Here is a 22,569-nt window from a genome sequence, read left to right as displayed (position 1 = left end):
CATGGAAATGAGAGAGTACATTCTCATTTGATGTCCCTGGAAATGGCATGAGGTTTAGAACTAGCTGATCCTTAATGTCCTTTCCAACCCAAACCGTTCTGTGAGATCACAATTCTATGATTCTTTGATTTATCAGCCCATAATTTCCATATGTCCATGTGATCCATGTGTTCAATCTGCCATGCATGCAGAATTATGCTTGCAAATGTCTGTGCTGATCCAGGATTACACAGCCCTGAAGGACTGGTGAAAATAAAATAAATAAAAATATATAGCTCCCCCACCTACACGTCTCTAGGGCAGCTTTTTCCATCGGGAGCTAAGAAGACAAAGTCAGAGGGTGAGACTGAGAAGAGAAATATTCTGAGCACCTTTTGTCTGTGGGGTAGAGCTCCACGGTGATGACATCCAGGGCGTTCCAGGCGGCGATGCTGGCCCCGCAGAAGAGGCACTGCCAGCCGATCATCGCCGACTCGCTGTTCCCGAAGAACAGGAAGAAGCAGCACACGGCGGAGATCAGCATCGAGCCGCCTGTGGGCAGAAACCAACAGAAACCCTGGCATGAGCTTCCCCTGTCCACAGCTGAGCAAACACATTTGTTGTTAAAATGGCTTTCAAGTGATGGCATTTCATCCCAATAAGAATTAAATCTGCGAGAATCCGAAAATACCTTGATGTTGACTATCTGTCATTCTCTGATGCTGGAAACCAGCCTGAAAATGTTCTCAACCACCTGATCTTGCTGATAGTCCTGCTCTACAAAGACTGTGAAGACAGGTTTTTCCAGGCAAATTTCCAGCATCTCAGACTTCCAGATGGACCCAAGAAGAGAAGAGGCAAGTAAACATGAAAGTCAATGAGGAGGAAGCATCATTGTGAAGGTTTTTCAACTTGAGTGTCAAGTCATAAGCTTGTGCATTTCATATCTTATTGAAGTCACTTGACACATTTCTAGTCCCAATTAAGATAATTTACAGTCACTTGTATGAAGCACTTGAGGTCTCTTTTAATTATAAGAACATCATTAGATTTCATGGCACATTTGCACAGGAGCCATTATTTTATGAACATCACCGAGGGAGAAAGTGAGAGCATTCATGCTCAGTTAGGCACAGTTCAGATTCAGAAATATTAATAGCTACATCACTGCTTTCTGCCCCATTGGGAGTTTTCATCTGAAAGCTGAAATTTGTGAAAAATCAAACTATTTTTCACCAGAATGTTCTGTTATCACTGAAATACCTCCATTTATTGCCAGAAAAGCAAACTCTGGTGTTTTTGGAGTCAATTTGGTACCATCCAAAATAATTTGGATGCTGAAGTGGAACTAAAATGCTTTACTTTGGACATGATGTTGCATCTTGCCACTGCAGTGGCCTGAGTATAAAAAGCTGCTGTGCAGGACTCCGTGTCCACTTCTCCTCCATGGTACAAGGCCAAACTACATCCCCACAGTGTAGTCTGGATGATATTCTCCCTGCTGCAAAAGCACAGCCCAGTTTTGGTCACAGTGAGGGCACCAAGAGATCTGCTGTTTTGTACAAGAGAAGGTTTGGCAGGATGTGATAAAAATGAACTGAAGCCCCAGCGAGGCACATAACACAAAAGAGAAATTCAGTGCTCCTGTTAAGCTGACCAGAAATAATATGTTCAACAGAGTGATACAGGTGGGACGCCAGAAGGCTCTTTCAATTGGAAATTCCATAGTGAAACATTTCAGCATGTCGTTAGTAATTTTTGTCCTGTACTCTTCATTTTGCAGGAGAAATAAGCATTCAGGGCTCCAGCTGTCATCTTAATTCCAGATGAAAATGCTGAAATGCTGACATGTTTGCAGGATGGACAATCTGATTCTCATTCATCTTCCCCTAATTTATTTCCCACAGACCCTCTGGTTTGTTTGAGTCTTTTCCAAATTCACCACCTGAATGCTCATTTTCCCTCAGTTTACATTCCTGACACATCAGTGGGGTCATTTTGCTCTACTTTATCCAGTCTGAAGGTGAGGCTGAGCTAAACCTTCCTTCTATTCTCAGAAGAGAGAGAGGTGAGCTCAAGAGAGCGATTCATCGATCCTGATTTTATCAACTTCCTTTGACTGTCCCTCAGGGCATGATTCCCATAGTACCTGGAGAGCAAGATCTGAACGCTGGAGGCACCAACACCAGAAATTCCCGAAGTATTCATAAAGCTGATAAGGTGATAACTCATTCTCATGGTGCTAAAGGGTGGCACTTTCCTTGGCTGTGATGTGGTCAGTTAACTTACCGTATGGTCTCCGAAGCTGTTTGTGCAATCATTTGAAAATCAGATAAAAAACCAAAAGAGGGAACTCCTGTGCTGTCAAGCTGCCACATCAAATAACCTCTGTGAATATTCATTGCTACAAGCAAAATGTTCATTTATTTATACAGAGGCCTTGGACTTCAGCAGCAACAGTACCAAGAGGTCGTTTTTTAGCTCTGACCCTGATGTGTTGAACACTGGAAAAACATGCAGGATTTGACACAAAAGGCAGAATAATAATAAAAAAGGATGTTACAGACACACGGAAAAGCTGCATGAGGAGGCAGGGAGTAGGTCACTCGCCCACGACATGGAGTAGATCACCTGCCTCACCCTCTAGTCTTTATCCTTCTGCTCCTTTTGTTAGGGGGATGACTCATTCCCACCAGAGCCATGCCAGTGTGCAGGCACAGTGAGCCCTTCACACCGACCAGGGCTCTTTGCAGGGCTGTACTCCCACCACGTCCTGCCCCATCACCTGGTGGCCCCACTCACCGATCATCTTTATCCTCCCGATTTTGTCCATGAGCAATGCAGAGATGATGTTGCCTGGCAGCACGGACAGGCTGCCCAGGAAGCTGACCAGGTAGATGAGAAAATCATTGTCCTCCTCAAAGTCAATGTGGCAGCCTTCCTTCTCCTTCATGAATGTGCTGTTGATGAGCCTGCAGTTGATGAATTTGTGTTCGTAGAGATCTGTGAGGGAAAGAGGCAAAGGTTTACCCTGCTTGGCTGAATGCCCCTCATACAGCAGCAACAGCAGCCAGGATCTAACCAAACCAAAGGCCCAAGAGGAGTTTCTCATCCAATGGAAATGGCCAGGGAGTATTTATTTCAGTGGAAATTTATTAGAGTGGCCAACTCTAGCTGAGTCCGTGGCTCCTGGTGGGTGCAATCTCATACACTTCTTTTATTTGTGGAGCCACCTGGACTGGTATCATCCCCATGCCACAAGGACAGGGCAATGCAGGCTTTGATTTTCGTAGCATTATACTTTGTTCTTTATTAGAGTAGAAATTAAAAGCTTTTTTGGCATAAATTAGTGACTATTTTACTGCTTATGATCTTCAACCACCAGTGGCTTGAAATTATATTTTACGCCAATTTTACTTGGTAGAGCTGTAAAGTGCTGAGAATTTTGCCATTACTTTAACCTGTCAGGGCCTGAGCACAGAATTTTGCATTTCCCACACAGCACCCAGAGACATCAGAAGCCATGGGGTTAAAACCACTGATGGAGCAACCTGAGGTCTCCTTCCAAATGCATCACCCTCTTTTTCTCCAGCAACACTTTCATTACCCAGCACGTGCTCAAACACACAGATCCCTACCATCCTTTCTCCCAGAAAGTAGATAAAATAGTTCTAACAGAACAGTTTTCTGATAAAATAGTTCCTAGTTACGGAGATGAAATCATAGCAGGAATCCCATTACCAGTGTTATAAAAGACAGTAGAGATGACGGTGCAGTTTTCAAAGAAGGTCTCACTGGATCTCACATCTTCAAAGTAGCAATCCTCAAATAATGAATCCTCAAATCTCACTTCCTTGAATTTCATGCCAATAAATCTGTGGGGCAGGAAAGAGAACTTCACTGTGCTTTAAGATATTTTCTACACTGTGTAGGGCGCAGTGGCTGTTTCAAGACACAGAGTACTAATGGCAATTTCTAGGGTCATTTACAGAAAAGGTGTTGTTTGAATGGATAGCTTCTCCTCCAACTCCTTCTGTGTTTTAGTAGAGAAAAGGGTTTGAAAAGGTTTGGGTTTTTTTAAGAGACATAGATATTTTAGGATTTTGGCAGTTTTTCTATTCCTTAAAATAATCATATCTAAGAAAATGAGCTTCTAAAGCTGAGGCAACACAAATCCTCTCGTGTTCAGTCCTAGTCTGTCTGAAGAAGACAGAATTTCACTCAATGCAGGGCATTTCCTTCGTGAGCTGACCTTGCTGCCTTCCTTATTCTCCCCCCTCCTCCATCATAAATAAAACCAGACATTATCAGGAGCCTATTGAGCCATTTGGTGAAAGGTTTCTGACAGTTGTTTAAACTCAAAGTGATTTTTTAAGTGAAAACGCAGTGGGGTTTCTGGAGAGAGTGGGGAGATTATCTGAGTTCTGCTTGTAACCATCTCTGTTCGAGGTTTATTGCTTATCATGTAATGAAAACAGATTTCACTAAAAATAATAAACTGTGTCAGGTGATTGATTTCTCCTCTGATGGGAAGCGTGACATGTGTGACCTGGCTGCCTGAAGGATGACACAATATTGATTTACCTGTGAGATTTTGCAGGGACACGGAGAAGATGTATTAGGTAATGCACAGGCATGTTTAGAAGATGTAAGGAGCTGTTAAGAACAAGCATTATTGCTCTAGTTAAAGAGACCATGACTGTCACCAGATAAAAAAAACCTTCTAACATATACTCTGCAGCTTAATTGACTTGAGCCCTTTTAACACAGTGTGACATGATGGTTGTTTACACCTTTAAATGAGCACTGCAGGGCTTCTTGACTGAGCCTACTAACAGAAATTATTAATGCACAAAATACCACAAGAAGACTATTCCAGTGTCTTGCTCCATGTAGAGGGTCTCACAGGTTACAGCAAAACTTAAGCTGTTCTGCATTTGCTCCGTGATGTATTTGCCTGTGATGTATTTAGTCCCAAAGGCTGTTCAAAGCCTTTTTTCCCCCTGCAGGTTGCTTTCTTAACACCCAAATTTAAAAGAGTTAGATAGCAATGGCCTGGTGATCCCTGGAGTTTTAGCTCACAGCCAAGGGCTGGAAGGAAAACACAGCTGTAAACCATACTGAGATAAGGTCTGGGCATTACTGGAGTTTAGCTTGATCAGGTTTTGGGTATTTGAAATGGAGAGGGCCAAGTCAGGAGAATAGTGATTTACATCAGAGTTTTATGTCTTAAGGTGCTGAGGATCCTTAATTCTCAATGAAATTAGTGAAAATTCAGCACCTCCTCTAGGCATGAGAAAAATGTCCCCAGTCCCTAAATTTGACCAACACCCACTTCTCACCACTTTCTTTTGGGGAACAGGAACTGTGGGGCTAGGTTTGCATCATCAAGCACAACTCCTTGCTGCAGGGAAGGTCTATGGAAGGACATGAGGACACACGTTGGGGTCTCTCACCAAAGTCTATCAGATATATAAAAAGGAAATGGAGACAAATAGTTTCTGAGGGGACTGGAACAACCTGGCTGGGCAATGAGATGTGGTTTCAGCTGTGAAGAGTAAAACTGTGAGTGTTTTGTGTAACACTGAATATCCACTGGGACCTCCCCACATGGTGCAAGGCAGCTGGAGCATCATCCTGTTAGGTCTACCTGGGGCGATGAGATCTCCACAGAAATTACATGGGGATATTTTTCCTTTTTATTGGAATTTTGAAAAGTAGTAATGGAATGCTTAGGGTTACATTGCTGTGGAACACAGAGTGATTGGGATCCAGGATGAATACAGAAGAAAAAACACCAAGTTCAGAACAAATAGGAGAAAAAAAGGAAGGAAAGCAATGATGTTCTGCTGGAGCAAATTCACTGAGTGAAATACTAAAAGAGAAAGTGACACACTCATCACTGGGGAGATAGTGACTGCAGTGGGAGAAGCACCTCAGTATGGCCATCATATGGCCTCTCAAGGCTTTAATGCACAGCATGGGCTGCAGGATGGAGACTGGGGTAATTCATACTGAGGACTTCAAGAGAAAGAGCTTTTTATGTTGGAAATACAACAGCAGAGCAATTTCATTACCAGTGGCTACCCAAGCCCAGTAGATGTCAGTGTGGGCAAAGGAAAAAGAAGTCACTTCTGCATCCAGCACAGCCAGGTGATCCCAACACAGGGTTGCTGGAAGCAGGACTCCTCATAGGCACCCCTTGGGTTCTGAAGAAGTCAGTGACTGAGGCAGAGTATGCGGAAAAATGGGATTAAAATGATATTTTGTCTGTCAAAAACTGCCTTTGGGATTTGAGAAATTTAGATTGAGTGTCCAAAAGAACAACAGAGAGGTTCGAGTTGGTGGAAAATGGAAAAGAAAGAAAGGATTTCTAGAAATTTATTTCTGTTTGAATACATCAAAGCAAATTCTGTTCACTTACTTGTCGTTCCTGTATTCCCCATTTCTATGGATCTGGTTTTCCAGGGTGAAATTAAAGGTGAAATGGGACACTTCTTCCTCATCAAAGATCTTCACTCGTGATTCATATGCCTCGTCTTGGAGATACCGGATCATGTCAGGGAACCAGACAATAAGGCCATAGTAACTGGAGCAGGATTGGGAGACACATCAGGGACACAAGATTCTTCCCACGATCTGCTTCACAACTTGTAAACTTGTTAAACTCCAAATGTGAATGCATGTCTGACACAAATTCTTGCTCACTACTGACACAGGACTGAGCAAAATGTTTCTGCAGTCTAAGCACCCTGCTGATCTCAGAAGCATGCTGGTCCTTTCCCCTTCACTTGAAGCAGGACCACTCATTTCAGTTCCCCTTGGCCAGGGAATAAAGAAATGTGCTAACTTTGCTGCCCAAGAGATTAGCAGAACAGAAACAAATTTGGCTGATTTCTGCAAGTGTGCTGTTCAGGTGAGAATTAGACAAAATTTACCTGTAGTTTAGATTTAGGCTTGCCCAAGTGGTTTTGATTTAGACTAAGGAATAGCTGAGAATCTGGTAGGATTGTGTCTATTTTTGTGTGTGTGTGGACAAGTTCAAATGAAAGATCTAAAAGTGAGAGAGACAATACATTACTGTGCTACCGACAACTTTTCAAGTCCTGGTTTGTTCAAAGCACCTTTTACCTCATATAAAGCAATCAGATTGATCAATATCTGTAGGAGAGCAAGGCTTAGTTCACAAAGACTCTTTAATATAAGACCAGGATTAATTTTGTAATAGTTTATTTACATGTGTAAATAACTATTCAGACTCTGAATAGCCCTTTAGTCTCCCAAAAAATATAAAGAAGTCCCTTCCTTACCTTAAGGCCATTGTAAACCAAACCACAGCCAGCATCAGTGTGTTCATCCTGTACTGGGCTGTTAAACAGTATAGCACATTGTCCCAGACCTACAAATCCACAAGAAGGAATTAGCTGCCAGAACACCCCAGCAGACACTCGACAGCTTAATTTCTGAGTGCATCACAAACATAATGTCAGAAAAATGGGTTCATTAGGGGAAGGTCAAATGTGTGGCTTATATTCAGTGTTTCTTAAAAATTGTATTTCTATAGTAAATGGCTTACAAAAAATCACTTATTCATCTCTGTGTTAGGGTACTTGATCTGAGCCCTCTGTAATGAGCTGGAGTGCATGACTAGGGCTGGGTATCATGCAGTGTCTCTCCCAGGTTATATCAGTTCTCAGACCCTCTGACAACTTTATCTTTTCAAAATTATGTATGGTGCCAGGAGTGCTTTCAAACCGAGCTCCAAAGCTCTCTGAAGAGCAAAAGCCCAAACACAGCTGGCACTTTAGGAGGTATAAGATGAAATCAGGTAGGGATGAATCCAAGCACGAGGCAGACCAAGATCTGCTGTTGACTCAAGCTATTAATTGCCACTTAAGTATAGTAATAGTATAGCACCTGCATTGCTATTAGTTAAGAAGAACTTTCCTTAACTTTCAGCTCATCCTTCAAGACTAGAAGTTCTAGCAAGGTTTTCCACAGTCCTACATGGGCATTAGGTGAGCAGCACAGCAGGTGTGAAAGGTTAAATGAGCCTAGGAGACAGTATAACATTCTTAGAAACTCGGTCTCAGGAGGAACAAAGAACAAACCCTTTCTGCCCCCACGACAGGTGGTAATTTCACTTAGGCTTGGGGAGAGAGAATCAATATTTATCTGCTCAGGAGGAGGGCCAAGCGCTTGGGGCTGTGGCTGGTCCCAGAAGCTCTGCACTGCTGGATGACAGTGATGCTCACAGGGGCATTTTGGGGCCTGGCTGGTAACGTGGCAGCTTGCAGGTACACACATCTGCACAGAAAGTGCAGTCAGGTTACAGCCCTTTGCAAAAAGCAGCGGGTTTTCTGAGGAGAGAATCAGGGTTTCAAGGTACAATGACCTGGACCAATGAGGCACTGGAGCCCAAAGCCCAAAAACCCCTGTGTGAAGTTTTTTTCTTCTCTTTACCTGTTTTAAAGTAGTCGTGATTCTGACCAGCCACCGCTGGTACCAGGTCCCTGTTGAGCTCTGGATTTCAATAAATTCATCTACTTGCTTTGGAGTTTTGATATAGGAAACCTGGAGGAAGGAAAAAAAGTAGAAAAAAAATTGGACTGAAATTTCCTGGATGGTTTTAAATTCCACTGTCTTCTGGGCAATGTTTAGACCTAATAACCCTTATTATTTTTTCCTTGATAGTTAGTATTAGTAATTAAGATAAGTGATTTAATTACAGCAAGAAGCTATTAACAGAAATAAGCCTTCCTTTCTTCTTTTCATCCATCCCTTCATCTTCTCTCTCTCTCTCTTCTTCCATGAAATACTTTCAGTGCATCATGTCCACTTCATTTTCTCATTTATTGGCTAAGGGGCCTGTATACTACCTTTTTTCTCTATCTTTAGAATTCCACTACAAATTAGGACTAGGAAATTATAGTAAAAATTACCTCCAAGATCAGCCACTTGTACCCAAACTGTGTCTTCAGGATCTTTTTCTTCAAAGACAACTAGCAGGAATATTTCTTATTCCACATCTTTTAAATACCACTGACAGAACTTCGAATGTGTAGATGGGAATCTTTGCAGCTGAAAATGCATCCTGCCATCAAGTGAGCCCACACCATGCAATCAGTTTGCTTCACCAAAACAGTCTGAATTTTCAGCGCTGAATACCTGAACTGCACTGCTCAGGAAAACTTACAAAAGGGTCCCAGCAAATATTTGCTTAGTAACTTTAATTAAAGGACGTATTCAAGGAAAACAGAACTGTTTGTAAACACATGGAGGAGGCGAAAATTTGCTGAATAAATTTCTGAGTGTGAGCAAGCGCCTTGGCTCAGCTGTGCAGTCTCTGCTTTCCTCTTCCTGGCACCGATTAAATGTCAGATCTGGAAACTGTCCTGATACCAGCTGACTCACCACAAACTGACAACTTCTGGCCTATCAGAAAAATACAAAACCTGACAGTTTGTGCCACACCAGGAGCACTGATCACCCGCCTGTGCCAGCGGGTGTCAGTACATCTCGGCTCAGCCGGCGCGATGCACCTTGAGGTGCGATACCGAGCTCAGCTCCTCCACTGCAGTCATGACTCTGTTGGATGGAGTAATGAGCACTAATGGAGGCTGTACAGCTGCTCCTTCATTCTCCTACTCAGACTCTCATAATGCCCTACTTTTTTGAGATATATATATATATATTCATATTTGAGCTTCATTTCCAGCTCAGCATTACAGCAAAGCCAGCGATGGATTTAAAGACAACATCTCTCTCACCTTTGCTGTCAGGGCTTGCATCACTCACATGGTTGGTAGCCTAAAAATAACGTGCTCATTAAGTTCCTACATGAACACGCACACAATTGTCATGCTCAGATATGAAATTTTAATTTCCTTGAAGGATCACTCCCAAGGGGCACAGTTTCCTGACAGCCCTTCTGAACATGGAGCCTTGCTCTCCTTCTTGATTGCAAATACATGTTTCACACACAAGTGTATCTCCTTTTTTTTTCATCCTTTAAAAGCATGTGTGCTCTCATCTTTAAAAGCATAAATCAAGAGTCCTTCCCTGGCTGGCTCACCAGGATTTTACAACTGAATTACAGTAATTTGCAGCTAACCCCAGCATAAACCTTTTCTCTGATTTTACTATTAACGACTCAGCTCTGTGTGACCTTTTTCACAACAAGCAGCAGATCAATGAGTAATAGCCACTCATCCCACTTTCCCTTGGAGAGATTAAAGACTGGGTATGAGGCAGGTGGAGTTTGGAAAGCTCATTAGAAAGTACGTGAAGTTTAATCAGACTTTGATTAGAAGGCAGAATGGAGAAAGGGGTGACTCAGGTGTCCCACATGGCCAATATCTCTCTTATTTTGTTTTAGTCTCTTAGAGCAAACCAATTAAGCATGTGTATAATTAAAATCACTGGTCTAAAGGACATAGAGTAACACCAGGAATGAAGAGTACTCACTGCAATTGACAGACTTGACTAATTCTTGAAAAAACAGACTGGCATCTTAAGTTTAAATGCACAAAATGTTTCTCACAGTCCTTTTTTTCTGATTACTGGGGGAGAGATTACATTGAAAGAGTCCCGAGGAGGAATAAAGTGCTGCTGTGCTGCACTAAGGAAGGTAAGTCCAGCTTTTCTTAACTGATGGCTTTGCTCAACTCACCGTAAAAACCCTCTCTGGCTCACCCTTGGCCCTCATGTTGGTGTCATGAACTTGCTTGAGGATCATCCAGGCTTCATCATGTTTACCAATCTGAAAACACCAAAGAAAAGGAAAGCAAGTGTTCAAGCTTCCAGCTCTGTAATTTATCAAAGCTCAGAGAGAAAGCAATTCTAGAGGTCCAGCATAGTGGAGAAGCACACAGACAACATGGGCTGCATGAGACCTGAAGAGCTGAAAGCATGGTTGGTATTCACAGAGTGCAGCATCTCTGTGCTGGAGAAAGGAGTTGTCCTAAAACTGCCTGAGGCAGAAAAGGGGTCAGAGATAGCTATTTAAAAACAGGTGAAAGAAGAGGAGATGGATGAGGAGAACTGGACTCTCATCCCAACTCTGCTAAAGACTTGCAGGCTTAACTTGAGCTAGGTATTGCTACGTTTCCCACCTGTGAAGTAGAAATACAGAATACTTGCTTAAGATTTCCAAGGCTTAAGTATTTTTCTCAGTAAAATGTACTTTGACCTTTGCTCTACCACCAGGATTTAGTAGTTCCATGCCCAAACTCTGGGACAAATTTTCAAAGTGTCTTTGTTGGACATATAAAATTCCCATCTCTCACTATCTTCCATCTGTACCCCATCTGGCAGTGACACACTAATCGTCAGTGACTGACCCCATAGTCTGTAATCTTTGGGGTTTAAGCAGTCTGTGGAGCTGGTGTAGACATGTAGGAGTGGCTTTGCCTCTGAGCTTGTGCTCTGTGTGTTTGATGAGACAAAGAAAGACAGTGATACATTGAGGACCGCCATCCTCTGCTGATATCAGACTGCAACCTTTGAGATGAATCATCTTACCTCCAGCAAAAACCGTGGGCTTTCAGGCATGAATTTCAGTGCCACCAGGGAGGCGATGCAGGGCAGAGCACACACGAGTACAAAGACTCTCCAGCTGTGGAAGTGGTACTTGGTTCCCATACTGAACCCCCAGCCTGGAAACAGCAAGAGCCAACAAGTGAAAATACTGACCAAGCATTCTGAATTTTCCTCTCTCATAAGGGCAGGTTGAAAGTTTGCTATTCTTAGTACTGATGGCTCGATAGCATGCTCAGTAGATAGCAGCGAGTTCATGATGTTCACTACAGAAATTGGAACATGCTCAGGTTCTGCCTTTTAAAAAACCTTCTTTTATTTTGAGTTTAGAAATCACCCAGCGATAGGAACAGCTCCGTGCAGCTGTAGGCAAGTAAGGCTGGAAAATGGTACAGGAATAAGGGCCATAATTGATTGTTTCTCAGTGATGTTACCAAAAGTTTAGAAAGGTTAAATCTCTGATCTGAGACGAACATTAGGGAGGGCTTCTTTCCATCTCCTACATCACATATGTATTTCACGGAAGTGAGCAAGAAAAGCAAGTTTATTTTTTTTCCAGACCTACAAAACCTTAGCTGGGGTTCAAATTTAGAAATATCAAAATCCTAATGCTGCATTTGAGGTCCCCCCTCTCCTGCTTTTTTCCTGGTGTTTGACCAAGTCTGGTATTGCCCTGCTAAGAACTGGAAAGTACAACCTCATTCTCTTACATTGCTCCATTTACTCTCCCTAGGTTCAAATCTCATAAGGACTGTTTAATTCATTTTTTTTCTTTATACATTTTTTATTCACATAATAAGGAAATCATTGAGAAATGGGTTTTGCAGAGGTCTCATCTGAGCCATTCATGGTGTTCTGATGATTTCACAAAGTTCCAAAATAGTAGGTGGAAATTTGGAAATCAAAAAAGAAGCTACAAAAATACAACATCAAAAAGTCATCTGAAAAATAATTATAATGTAAATATCTAAGGGCTTTTTAAAGCAAATGTTGTTGCAGATAATAGAATTATTTCTACCTGACACCCCTGCAGTAAGTTTGCCTTTTCCTTCCAACAATCTCTGTCATATCAATCAAAAGCATGAATATTTCTTCATAGTGAATGTGCTTTAAATGTGCTAAAAATGGATTGACAGGTTAATGTTAGTGGTTTTCTTCATGGGTTTTGTGGACTGTCCTACTTTCCTCAAACAGGATTTTGCAAACAGCTGCTGTCACTGCATACTGGGGGAGTTAATCTTTTCCAGTAGATATTTGCTTTTGGTGTTTTCCTAGGTTATATACATGAGTTACAAGGAACACGTGACATGCAGACTTCTGCTCCTCAGAGCAGAGTACATTTCAGTTTACAGCCATCTACGTTTTCATTCCCACTTCCAGCTGAGGGCAGGGAACCCATTCCACTCCTGCATCCATTCAGGTGAAGTCAGAAGGGACTTCAGCCCTTCCCATGCTGAGCAGATGTGTCACCAGGTACACAGCCCTGACAGTGTGGACACTTGGCTAAGGGAAGGTACATGTGCTGCCCTCACTGCTATCATTCACAGCATCCAGTAATTCCCTGATTAAAGTCGCTTGTTTTTGATAACTGGGTCAATTTTTGCAATAAAATCTCAGTCCATTTTTCCTCAAATGAGCTGACATTTAGATTAAGAGCTCAGGCTCCAACAGTGTAATTCAAGGCATGTATTTGAGGCTTTGGATGGAAAGCAGCCCCATCCAGTCCTACCTGCAGCATCAGCCAGTCAATCATGCAGTCAGTTTGTGAGACCTGTGAGCACTTCAGGTATCTATTCTTTTCAGTGGTGTTTATGATGGGCTGTGTAAGAAATGTCACTACCTATGCAGGGGTTTGGGGCGGTATAGTGGTGCAGGAATGTGGTGGTGCAGAAAGTCAAAAGCACAAATTACCGTAATGTGGGATGATGCTCCAAGCCATTGCTGAAGCATAAATGCCACCAATCATCCAGAACATGCAAAGCCAGCTCAGGTGTTCCCCCCTCTTCTCACGAGACAGAAATTCAGAGAAATAGGCAAACACGATGGGGAGCGTGCCTCCAATACTGAGGAGAAAAAACAGCACATAGGAAAAATGAGAGTCTTCTTCAATGTCTTTATGGTTAGGATTGCATTTTTAATGAGGGAAGGTCACACTCACAGATGGGCTGCTCAGAGGTGAGACTTAGAGGAAAAATGCAAATCTCTCTTTGGCTGGACTGGCCTTTGACATCAAAGATGAACAAGATCCTTCTCATGCTCTAAAAGCTGAATTTCCTGTACAGTTTGTACAAAGCCTGAGTAATACCCTGCTCTTCACTTAAACATCTTCTCTTGTTATTTCATGATCACTCATTTTAGGGAGGCAAAATACAGGCAGGCAATGGAAACTGTTGACAGTCTCACTGGAGGCCCTGGAGGTGGGCATTTTTCAGTCTCAGCCACATTTCTGCACAATTTGGGCAGTACCAGAAGAACATCAATGACCAAACTCTCCCACCACTACAGCTCTAAGGGTCAAGAGTGAGGTAACAGAGCCACACGTCCTAAATGGCAATGCCATCCTGGCTGGGTACCAGGGATGCATCTCCTGAGCAGCCTTCCTTGTCCCACCCCACATGCCTAAACTGCCCAGCTGTGCCGGGGCTCCTCCAAGCCAGGGGGCAGATTCAGCAGGTACCCACCCGAGGCCTGAGATAAGGCGGCAGAAGAGGAAGAATCCGTATCCCTGGACGAAGGAGGAGAGGAACGCAAAGGCAGCATTGATTGCAAGTGATATGATGAGGCATTGCTTTCTTCCCAGTTTATCAGCAAGGCCGCCCAGCAAGACAGCCCCCACCATCATTCCTAAGTAGACTATCAAGCCTGGAAGTGAGAGAGACAGTCAGCTTGTTAACAGCGTGGAGATAGTGTGCATTGTAGGAACAGATTTAAAGTGCCCATATGGCAGCTGATGTTGTCCTGGCATAGTGTGCAATAAAGTAGAGATACTCCTACCCACCCCAAATCTCAGACACCAGAAACTCTGTCCATTGGCAGGATAGTGATTTTCCCATCTTGTGCCTGAGGGCTTGCATCACTTCAGACAATATGGGCATACCCTCCTTTGACCAGCCACATCTTTCCTTCCCAACCTCGCTGCTCACATATCCCCTGCACGTAGGCAATGGCCAGGCATAAGCAGCTTAGGATGCACGTGTCCCAGCTGTGTGCCACCAACAACACAACAGAAGTCTGATGTCTTAACTCCTCTTACCCCCCTGAGTGCAGCAGGATGGAGGATGTGTAGGGAGAGGCTCTGTCAGGCTGCTGTTTATGCTCGGAAAGCAGTGAGAGCAGAGAGACTGATGGAGCATAGCTAAAGCTCTTTGCAGTGTTTCATCTCTTTCACTCCCTGCTTTTCCTGGCCGTATCTGAAAGGATCAGTCTGTTACCCAGACTCACCTCGTGTAGCTCAGCTACTTCCTTCATTACTGAGCCAAGATCTGGCCTCTAACTAAAGGACAGCTCACTCAAGAGTGCAGTCTTGATCTGAAAATCTGAGAAGGGAGAATCTAAGGCTTGTCTGGACAGTTTGCTCTGTAGAGTTATCTCTCTGACATTCTTAAGAAAGATGGATTCTTCTTTTTAACCTGACTTTACTAGATCTTCTACTATGGGATCCTCAAAAGACAGTCTCAGTGACTCATTTAGTGCCAGGCTGAATAGGCAACAATGGGTTTCCACTCCAGGAAGTCTCCCTGTACCCTGCTCAGTTTGCGCCTGCTACTCTCCTGGAGAACACACAGCTGTCCTTGGCTCTTCTAGGCCACTGCTGCAGAAGGGCCACAGATTTTACTGCCTTTTCCTTTATGTAGGTAACAGTGTAAATAGCACTAGTTGATAATGCTCAAAGGTTCAGGAATATATTTTTTCGTTTATTTTATCTACTTTCCAGATGTAGTTCAGAAGAAATTGGTTGCAACCACAGTTTTTCCTAGGGAGCACAGAGGCACAAGAGGGCTGCTCCCAAGAACACCTCCTGCCTCGTATCAAACTCCATTGACAGGATTATAGTCTGTGTCTATAGGCTGCACAGTCCTGCTGTGGAGATCCTGATGGGGCCTGACCATGGCTGGATGCAATCCAGATGAGCTGAGCTATTTCCAGATGGAGAACATCTGCTTGCTGGAAAGCAGAACTTGCAGTTCAGGGAGTTCTCGAAGGAAAAGAATGATGCTTGAGGATGTTTGGAGTCTGGGGACATGTCAGGTTCAAGACCCAGCTGAGCAGAGGTTGAAGGAAAGCAGCAGTGCTCCCTGCATCCCTGGCTCCGGGTGAAGGCATTGGATGCTGAGCAAGTAAATATACTCTCTTAATAGGAAACACTCCTATTCACTGGCTGAAGAAATACAGCTAAAAGAAACATTTTTCAGGCATGGTTGACTCTTTGGAGGTTCATTCCTCACCTTGAACCAAGCTTGTCTTCTCTTGAGAGCCAGTGCCTTCCCCAGGATCTGTTCTGTCAAACACATCACTTGGAAAACAAGGTGGAGATGAATGTTTTTGTAATTCATTAATGTTTAAACAAAACAATCAGTCTGGTGGCTGAAGGCAGCTCTGTGCCATCCAGCAAAGCCAGCTAAGGGCTAATGCAGAGTTATCTGGCAGCTGATCCCGTCTTCCTTTTGATTACAAATGCCCACACTTGATTTAAAATGCATTACTAAATTAAAAGCTATGCAGCAGAGATCCATTGCAGCATTTGAAGGACACCTGTCTCACATTGATCAGATGTGGAAAAGTTTGGATTTCTTAAATCTCCCTATTCCACAGTAGGGTCACCTCTCTGTGAGTGATTCTTTTCTATCCACATGATGTCTGATGGGCAGGATTTTCGTGTCAAAGGTAAAAAATCTGTTCTTGTCTATTAAAAGCCTTTGTACCAGAACTGTGGAGTAGGATTTTGCCAATTGTACCTCAGCCATGAGCATGTGGCTCTGTGCAGCCTATCCTTTCACTCCCTGCCCTACCCTCCTGATCTGAGCTGTCCTGGTGAGGAGATGTGAAGGTGTGCAAAGGTTCCAGGTTCTGATCTGAAGAGAAGATACAAACACATCTCAGAGTCTGGGGTCTCTATTTCTATTAACTTTGACCTCCAGCTTGTTCACTGAAGTACAAATTACAAGGCTGAGCCAAAGCAAAAACAGTTTCAGTCCAAAACCTTTCTGAAGGAAGGACCTTAACGCAGTGCTGGATGGCTTAATGCTTTTCCCCTGGCTCCTGAGCCACATGTAATGGAGCAAATCTGATGGCAGCCAGCGGAAGGAAGTGATGATGAGCCGTGCATCTACTCACTGGTGCATCACAGACACCCATCTGACAGCAAGCCCTGCCAGCATGCCAGACCCTGATGAGGAAGGAAAAATGATCTGCCAAACTTAATTTTTTTATCTTTTTTTTTTTTTTTTTTTTTTTTTTTTTTTTCCCCAGAGAAAATCCCTGGATGGCAGATGTTCATCCAAATCCTCTTAGTAACAGAAAACATCCCAGGTCAGGAGGAGGTGGAGGAGATTGTCACTGTCTTCTAGCTGGTATTTTAGTGCAGTGACTGATGAGGGGCAGCCTGTTCTCTGGCCAGGAGAGGAGTGGGCTCACCAGGGAATGTGTCAGTGCTTGAAACTCAACATCAAGAAGTGGAGCTGCTTTTGTAAGCAAACCCCTGCAGATTCTGACTAAGGAGCCCAAACTTGTGATGGAAGGGTATATTGTAGCTCTGCAACACAAGATCCATCAAACAGTGAGCAGCATAAATCACAGCAGAGCTGCTAATGTCACAAGCTCACCTAGAGGATGTTGCTTTAATTAGTTATTGTATATGATAAATACATTTTACAGATAAATCAATTGATGTGTGTTCCCCCAGAAATATAAAACAATAAAAATCTGTAGTAAAGAAAGTATCAGGGACAACCAGAGGCTGTTTACTTGGCCAGGTTCTGAGGGAAAGGATCCTGGTTATGAAAATATGTGCTTCAGGGTTGAAACAAAATCAACAGAACACTTCATTATCATGGAGAAGTCTTTTCTTGGTGAAGACTGCATGTTCTGGCCAATGTAATTAAAATTTTGGGGTAGCTGCTGTAGAACACTCTGTCAGCTGATGGATCTTGGGACCCAGGGTGCAGAACAACGTCTGTGTTGCAGATATTGCTGTGTCCTGGATTGACAACAAGGTGCCAGGGACCCAGAGAGGAGTGAAATAGTTACTCAAACAGCCTCTTTGCAGGGAGACCATCTTCCAGAGAACACAGTCATGGTGGCTACCTCTGAAAAAGATCCAGCTCATATCAAGGAAACTCAAATTTTAAGGAGAATTTGACCAAGAAAAGTGACCACAAAATGGTGTTTCTTTTGCTGGGTTAGTTCTGTCCATCAAATATTCTACAGTACAACATTACAATGGTCTGCACCAGAATCTTGACTTCTAAACTTGGCTTCAAACCACACAGACTTAGACTGTGCTAGGAGGGATCAGCTTCCCAATTGACATATAAGGTGCTCAGATGAAATGCTAAGGGCAACTCTGAATAAGCCATTATTTGCAGACTATTCCACAAGTCCTGGAGTATAATGAATGCCTGTGGGAAAGTCTGCAATAGCCTCCCATAAAAGTGGTGGAAAAACCAAAGAGCTGAAATTCTATGAATAAATTTTGGGTTATGAATCATCCATTGCTGAAGTTATAAGGAAAATATGTGACCACTGACTGGACTTATTCCCACTAGAAAAGAGGTAACATATTTAGCATTTTCACACTAAGAAATTTATTAGCCTTTACTGAAGTTGTGTGCTCTGTGTTAGACAGGAATTTGAAGTTAAAAGCTGAAGTTCTAGGAATAAGGGAAGGAATATACTGCAGATACAGCATATGGCTCTGTGTGTGCTAAACTGTATTTTTACTCCTTCAATATAGTTAAAAGTAGACTTCTAAGGGTTTCAGAAAAAAAAAAAAAACCCAGAAAATTCAAGGTTTACCTAAATCTGAATCACAAGCATGAATTTTTCTCTTTGTTAGTTAATGGGATTAAAGGTCTTTATAAAGAGGCACATTTAAAAATAATCCCTTTAGAGACAGGACAAAGACTTGTGGAATAAATAGAAAATTTGAGCAGATAAAAACCAAACATCTCACTGAGAAGAATTAGTCTCAGAGTCCTTGGGGCTGTCAGGGAGGTGAGGAAGCTGCCTGGGTCCAGGGTTATCTATGGTTTGCATGGAGCCAGTAACCACAGGAATGGGAAACCACCTACCTGCCTTCAAATCCCAGGCCAGTACCAGCACAGCCCTATGGTAAAAAGAGAGGCTCTTGAAAAGGGAAAGCATTTGGACAACAGAAAATTATTAGGACCTTATATATCTTGCATTCAAGCTGTAATAAAACCAAAATTCAAATACTATTACTGATGTAGGAACTGTTAGGGATTCACCTTATGGACACAAACAAAATGTCGTGAGTCAGGTCTGGACAATTTGAGAGATGGATGGGGCAAGGCACAGGATCCAATTGTAAGTAATTGAAAGAGAAGAATAAAGTAGTGATAGTCCTGACTCTCTTGAGCCATAGTGATGTCCCAGAACAGGGGAGGGTCTTGACAGAGGATGAGCTGAGGGCCAGTGGCCATTTTTTCCTTTCTTCCTGAAATTTTCAGTCTGCTCTTCCTTTTAGGCTTATCAGTGCTTTCCCCATGAATCAACTCGACCTTTTAAATGGAAGTCAAAGGAAAGGCTCGTCCTGTTGCACTCTCCTTGTTGATTAATACAAGCAGTGAGACTTCTTCTACAGCCAATGGCTCTGGCACTGAGAAGGGAATGTCTCAGGAAAGACAGCTTTCCATTTTGGGAGATCTGTGTGTGGATATTGGGCAAATCTGGCTGCAGGGATGGAGGGGGGTGTGCAGCTGGAGCTGGGGTGGGTGGGTGAGCCCATGGGGCTGTGGCACAGCACGGGTGAGGTGATGCACAGCCGGGCTCGGCACTGCCAGCGGGGCGTGGGTGGTGTTTACGCTCAGCCAGCTTCACATCTCCCCATGGGACTTGTCCAGCACCACAATATTCGTGGGACCATCTGTTTCTCCCCACCCAACCCCTCTGCTAAAGCAAAGATTTCAACAGAGGAAGCCAAACAAATCCTTTGCTGTCCAACGAAAACCTCCTCGTGCTGGAACGCGCCAGATGAAATTCCCACGGTGTTTACCGATGGAGACACAACCATTCATCCCCATATCAGACCTGCACAAAACGTGGGGTGTTCTCAAATCACAAAAACACCTTTTTTTTTTCCCTACTGCTCGAGGTATTGATGCTCCTTGGGCTGCAACTTGGGCTGAGCATTTCTGCCCAAGAGCAAACTTGCAGCCAGGAATCCGTGCCTGACGTGGGTAGGTCTCATCAGCGTGTAGTGGCTGCTGTGTTGGGGGTCCATGGCTGTGGAGGAGTAAAAGAGGCAGCAAATACCCATGGCAGAGCAAGGGAGCCGTGGCTGGGCTTGTCCATGCTCAGGCAGAGAAAAAAAAAAGAAGTGGAGAAAAGCCATTGAGCTCTGCAGAGGGGATTAGGATTTACTGTCATATCAGGTGAATTCGGGTCAATGAGAAGCTGTGACCAGATTTTATCTCAGCTGATAATAAAATATCCTCTTCACACAACTAAAAGCGGGGATGTTACACATCCTATTTAACCTGTCTCAAACAGCCAAGCTTGAATTGCTACATAAAAGCATAATTACTTATAGGATTTTTTTTTATAGTTTTTTAATCCAACATTGTGAGGTTAAGAGTCTGTATTAAGATATTCTCCTTAAAAAAATTATTATTAAATCATAAAAAGGAAAAGGGAGCCTGAAAAAGCAATTTTATTCTCAGCCTTGGTGTAGCTGTTTTACAGTTACAGGCAAAGCTCTTAAAAATTTCCTAGTCTCAGTTTAGTGAACTGTGAAATGACAATAACACAACTGCAGCTCTGGGATCTGGGAGGGTTGGTGCTTTAACCATGCCTCGAGTTTTTTATATGCAGAATGTGAAGAAGTTTAAAACATTACTACGTCATTATCTTTTACACTGGTTGTGTACTTACTGCTCTGTGCTTGCAAACGTAATATTTAGTCCTCTAAGAAGTGATTTATAGCATGTAAAGGTATATATTTATAAGATATTTCTCCAAATAATGATACTGTGTGCCTTTCAGCAAATATAAAAATACAAATTTCATGACTCTTTTGATTATCCTTAGCAAATTTAAAAAAAAAACATTTCCAATAGGCTGTATCATACTGACAAGGAATATTCTGTTCCAGTAAATTTAAGAACTGAATTATTATTTTGACTACTGCTGATAAAAACTCAGCAGAGCAGATCTATCAAATGAATATGTAAAAATAATGTTGTTTCATGTTGCCAAACTTATTCTTAACAACTTGTATTATAAGTTGATTAAATCAAACTGCTAAAATATGTATACCGTTGTTTCTTTTTTTCGTTGGGTTTTATTTTTGTAATACCACTGAAATCATCTTTAAAATAGCATTTCTCATAACTGAAAAACTCCAAATACGCATTTTGTCCCACTCGGGATATTTAGGGCTAAAATAGCTGTTAATTTGTATCTGATGGTGAGATGTTTATTTTCAGAACGAAATGTAAACGTTTTCTAAGATGTGTCATATCCATTTCACACATTTCATGAAACACTGTGGGCATCTGTTTATTTGCAATTTTTGCATAATTTGGCCACGGTTTGCTTGATATTTTACCATGACTGCTTTCCAAGGGAGGAAATATATGCAATATGCAGAGTGTTTAATGCAAAATGTCCTTTTAACAGAAGCTGAACTTCATTAAATTGGTCTTTAGGAGGCATTTGCTTTATCTCTCTTATTTGTCCCTTCCTATTTCTGCTGGAGTTTGATTACTCACCTGACTTATTTCCCAGTCTTTCCCTCCTGGCCTCTCTTGTTATGGCTGAGACCTTGTGTGTTTAAATGTTAGCAGCTGCCTGGAAGTGACCTTAACTGCACCTGGGAAAACCTGGTTATGTTTCCTTAGCAAAAATGTGGGGAGATAATGGGTTCCTTGGGAATAAACACGAGCTTATCTGTAGATCTTTATTGGTACATGGGGATAAGACAAGGGGCAGTAACTCGTGTGGATAATATCCCCACTTCCCTAAAACTTTGTGATAACTTGAGGGAAAGCTGTGCCTGCTCTAATCACCCCCCTGTTCATCCTGTGCAGACACACTCGTGCAAGACTGTCACTGCACAGTAGAAATTGAGGTGAAGGCTCTTTGATTGCCACCAAATCAACCCCTAAAAGTAACTGAACCCTGATCAATGTGCACTGCCATAGATCACTGAGGGAATGGATTCAAAGGGGGACATGAGCTTGTCTTGGAGGCTCTGAGCTTTGTGGAAGATACCTTTCTTCCTAGTTGCAGGTGGATGGTGAAGCTATTCTAAGAAAGATTCTGATGATTATGTTCTTGTCTCCATCAGCAGCACTTCCTCAGCTTTCCTCTCGAGAAGCTGATATCTGCTGTCCTTATGCCACAGCTGCTCAGAAAAGAGGTGAAATCTTCTTGCTGTGCTGGAGGCAGGGCTGCACGCACACCTCATGTCCCTGCACTGCCTTGCTGCCTAGCAAACCTACAATACCCTCGTCCCTGCAGCTGCCACCCTTCATTTGGCAGAAAGGTCTCCTTCCCCTCTCCAGCCTCAGAGACTTCCACTGTTCCCTTCCTATGCCCTCCAGCAGTCCTCTACCCACCCCAGGCTCGTTACACTCTCTCTTCTTGATGCCTTGGGTACTCATTACCCACATCAGAGCACTGCTGTGCAATGTAAGGCTTTCCAAGACATGCTTCATTCATGTTCACAAAGAGTCATCTCCCGAACCTCAGATCCAGCAGCAGAGAAATGCCCAGCAGACAAGAAAGGGTGTTTGACAAGTAAGACAGACTGAATCAGAGACCTGCCCCATGTACACTACCAGTCACTAACAACTGAATGCTACCATAAAT

General features: G+C 42.9%; 1 protein-coding gene across 3 annotated transcripts in view; it reads right to left on the bottom strand.

The window, feature by feature from the left end:
• SV2B (synaptic vesicle glycoprotein 2B) overlaps positions 1–22,569 on the bottom strand; it is a 64,915-nt gene that overhangs the window by 5,746 nt on the left and 36,600 nt on the right. For all 3 annotated transcript variants that reach the window (XM_048317725.1, XM_048317724.1, XM_048317723.1), the window contains 10 exons: positions 14,199–14,379; positions 13,429–13,580; positions 11,503–11,636; positions 10,652–10,741; positions 8,443–8,553; positions 7,290–7,378; positions 6,404–6,568; positions 3,721–3,854; positions 2,782–2,982; positions 372–531 (listed from right to left, as the gene is read on the bottom strand). In XM_048317725.1, the coding sequence (XP_048173682.1) occupies positions 372–531; positions 2,782–2,982; positions 3,721–3,854; positions 6,404–6,568; positions 7,290–7,378; positions 8,443–8,553; positions 10,652–10,741; positions 11,503–11,636; positions 13,429–13,580; positions 14,199–14,379 (1,417 nt within the window). The remainder of the gene's footprint in view (positions 1–371; positions 532–2,781; positions 2,983–3,720; positions 3,855–6,403; positions 6,569–7,289; positions 7,379–8,442; positions 8,554–10,651; positions 10,742–11,502; positions 11,637–13,428; positions 13,581–14,198; positions 14,380–22,569) is intronic.

This window comes from Corvus hawaiiensis, chromosome 13 (genome assembly GCF_020740725.1).
Source record: "Corvus hawaiiensis isolate bCorHaw1 chromosome 13, bCorHaw1.pri.cur, whole genome shotgun sequence".
Classification (NCBI taxonomy): Eukaryota; Metazoa; Chordata; class Aves; order Passeriformes; family Corvidae; genus Corvus; species Corvus hawaiiensis.
The sequence above is the reverse complement of the archived record's forward strand: the minus strand, read 5'-3'. Positions and strand labels throughout refer to the sequence as shown.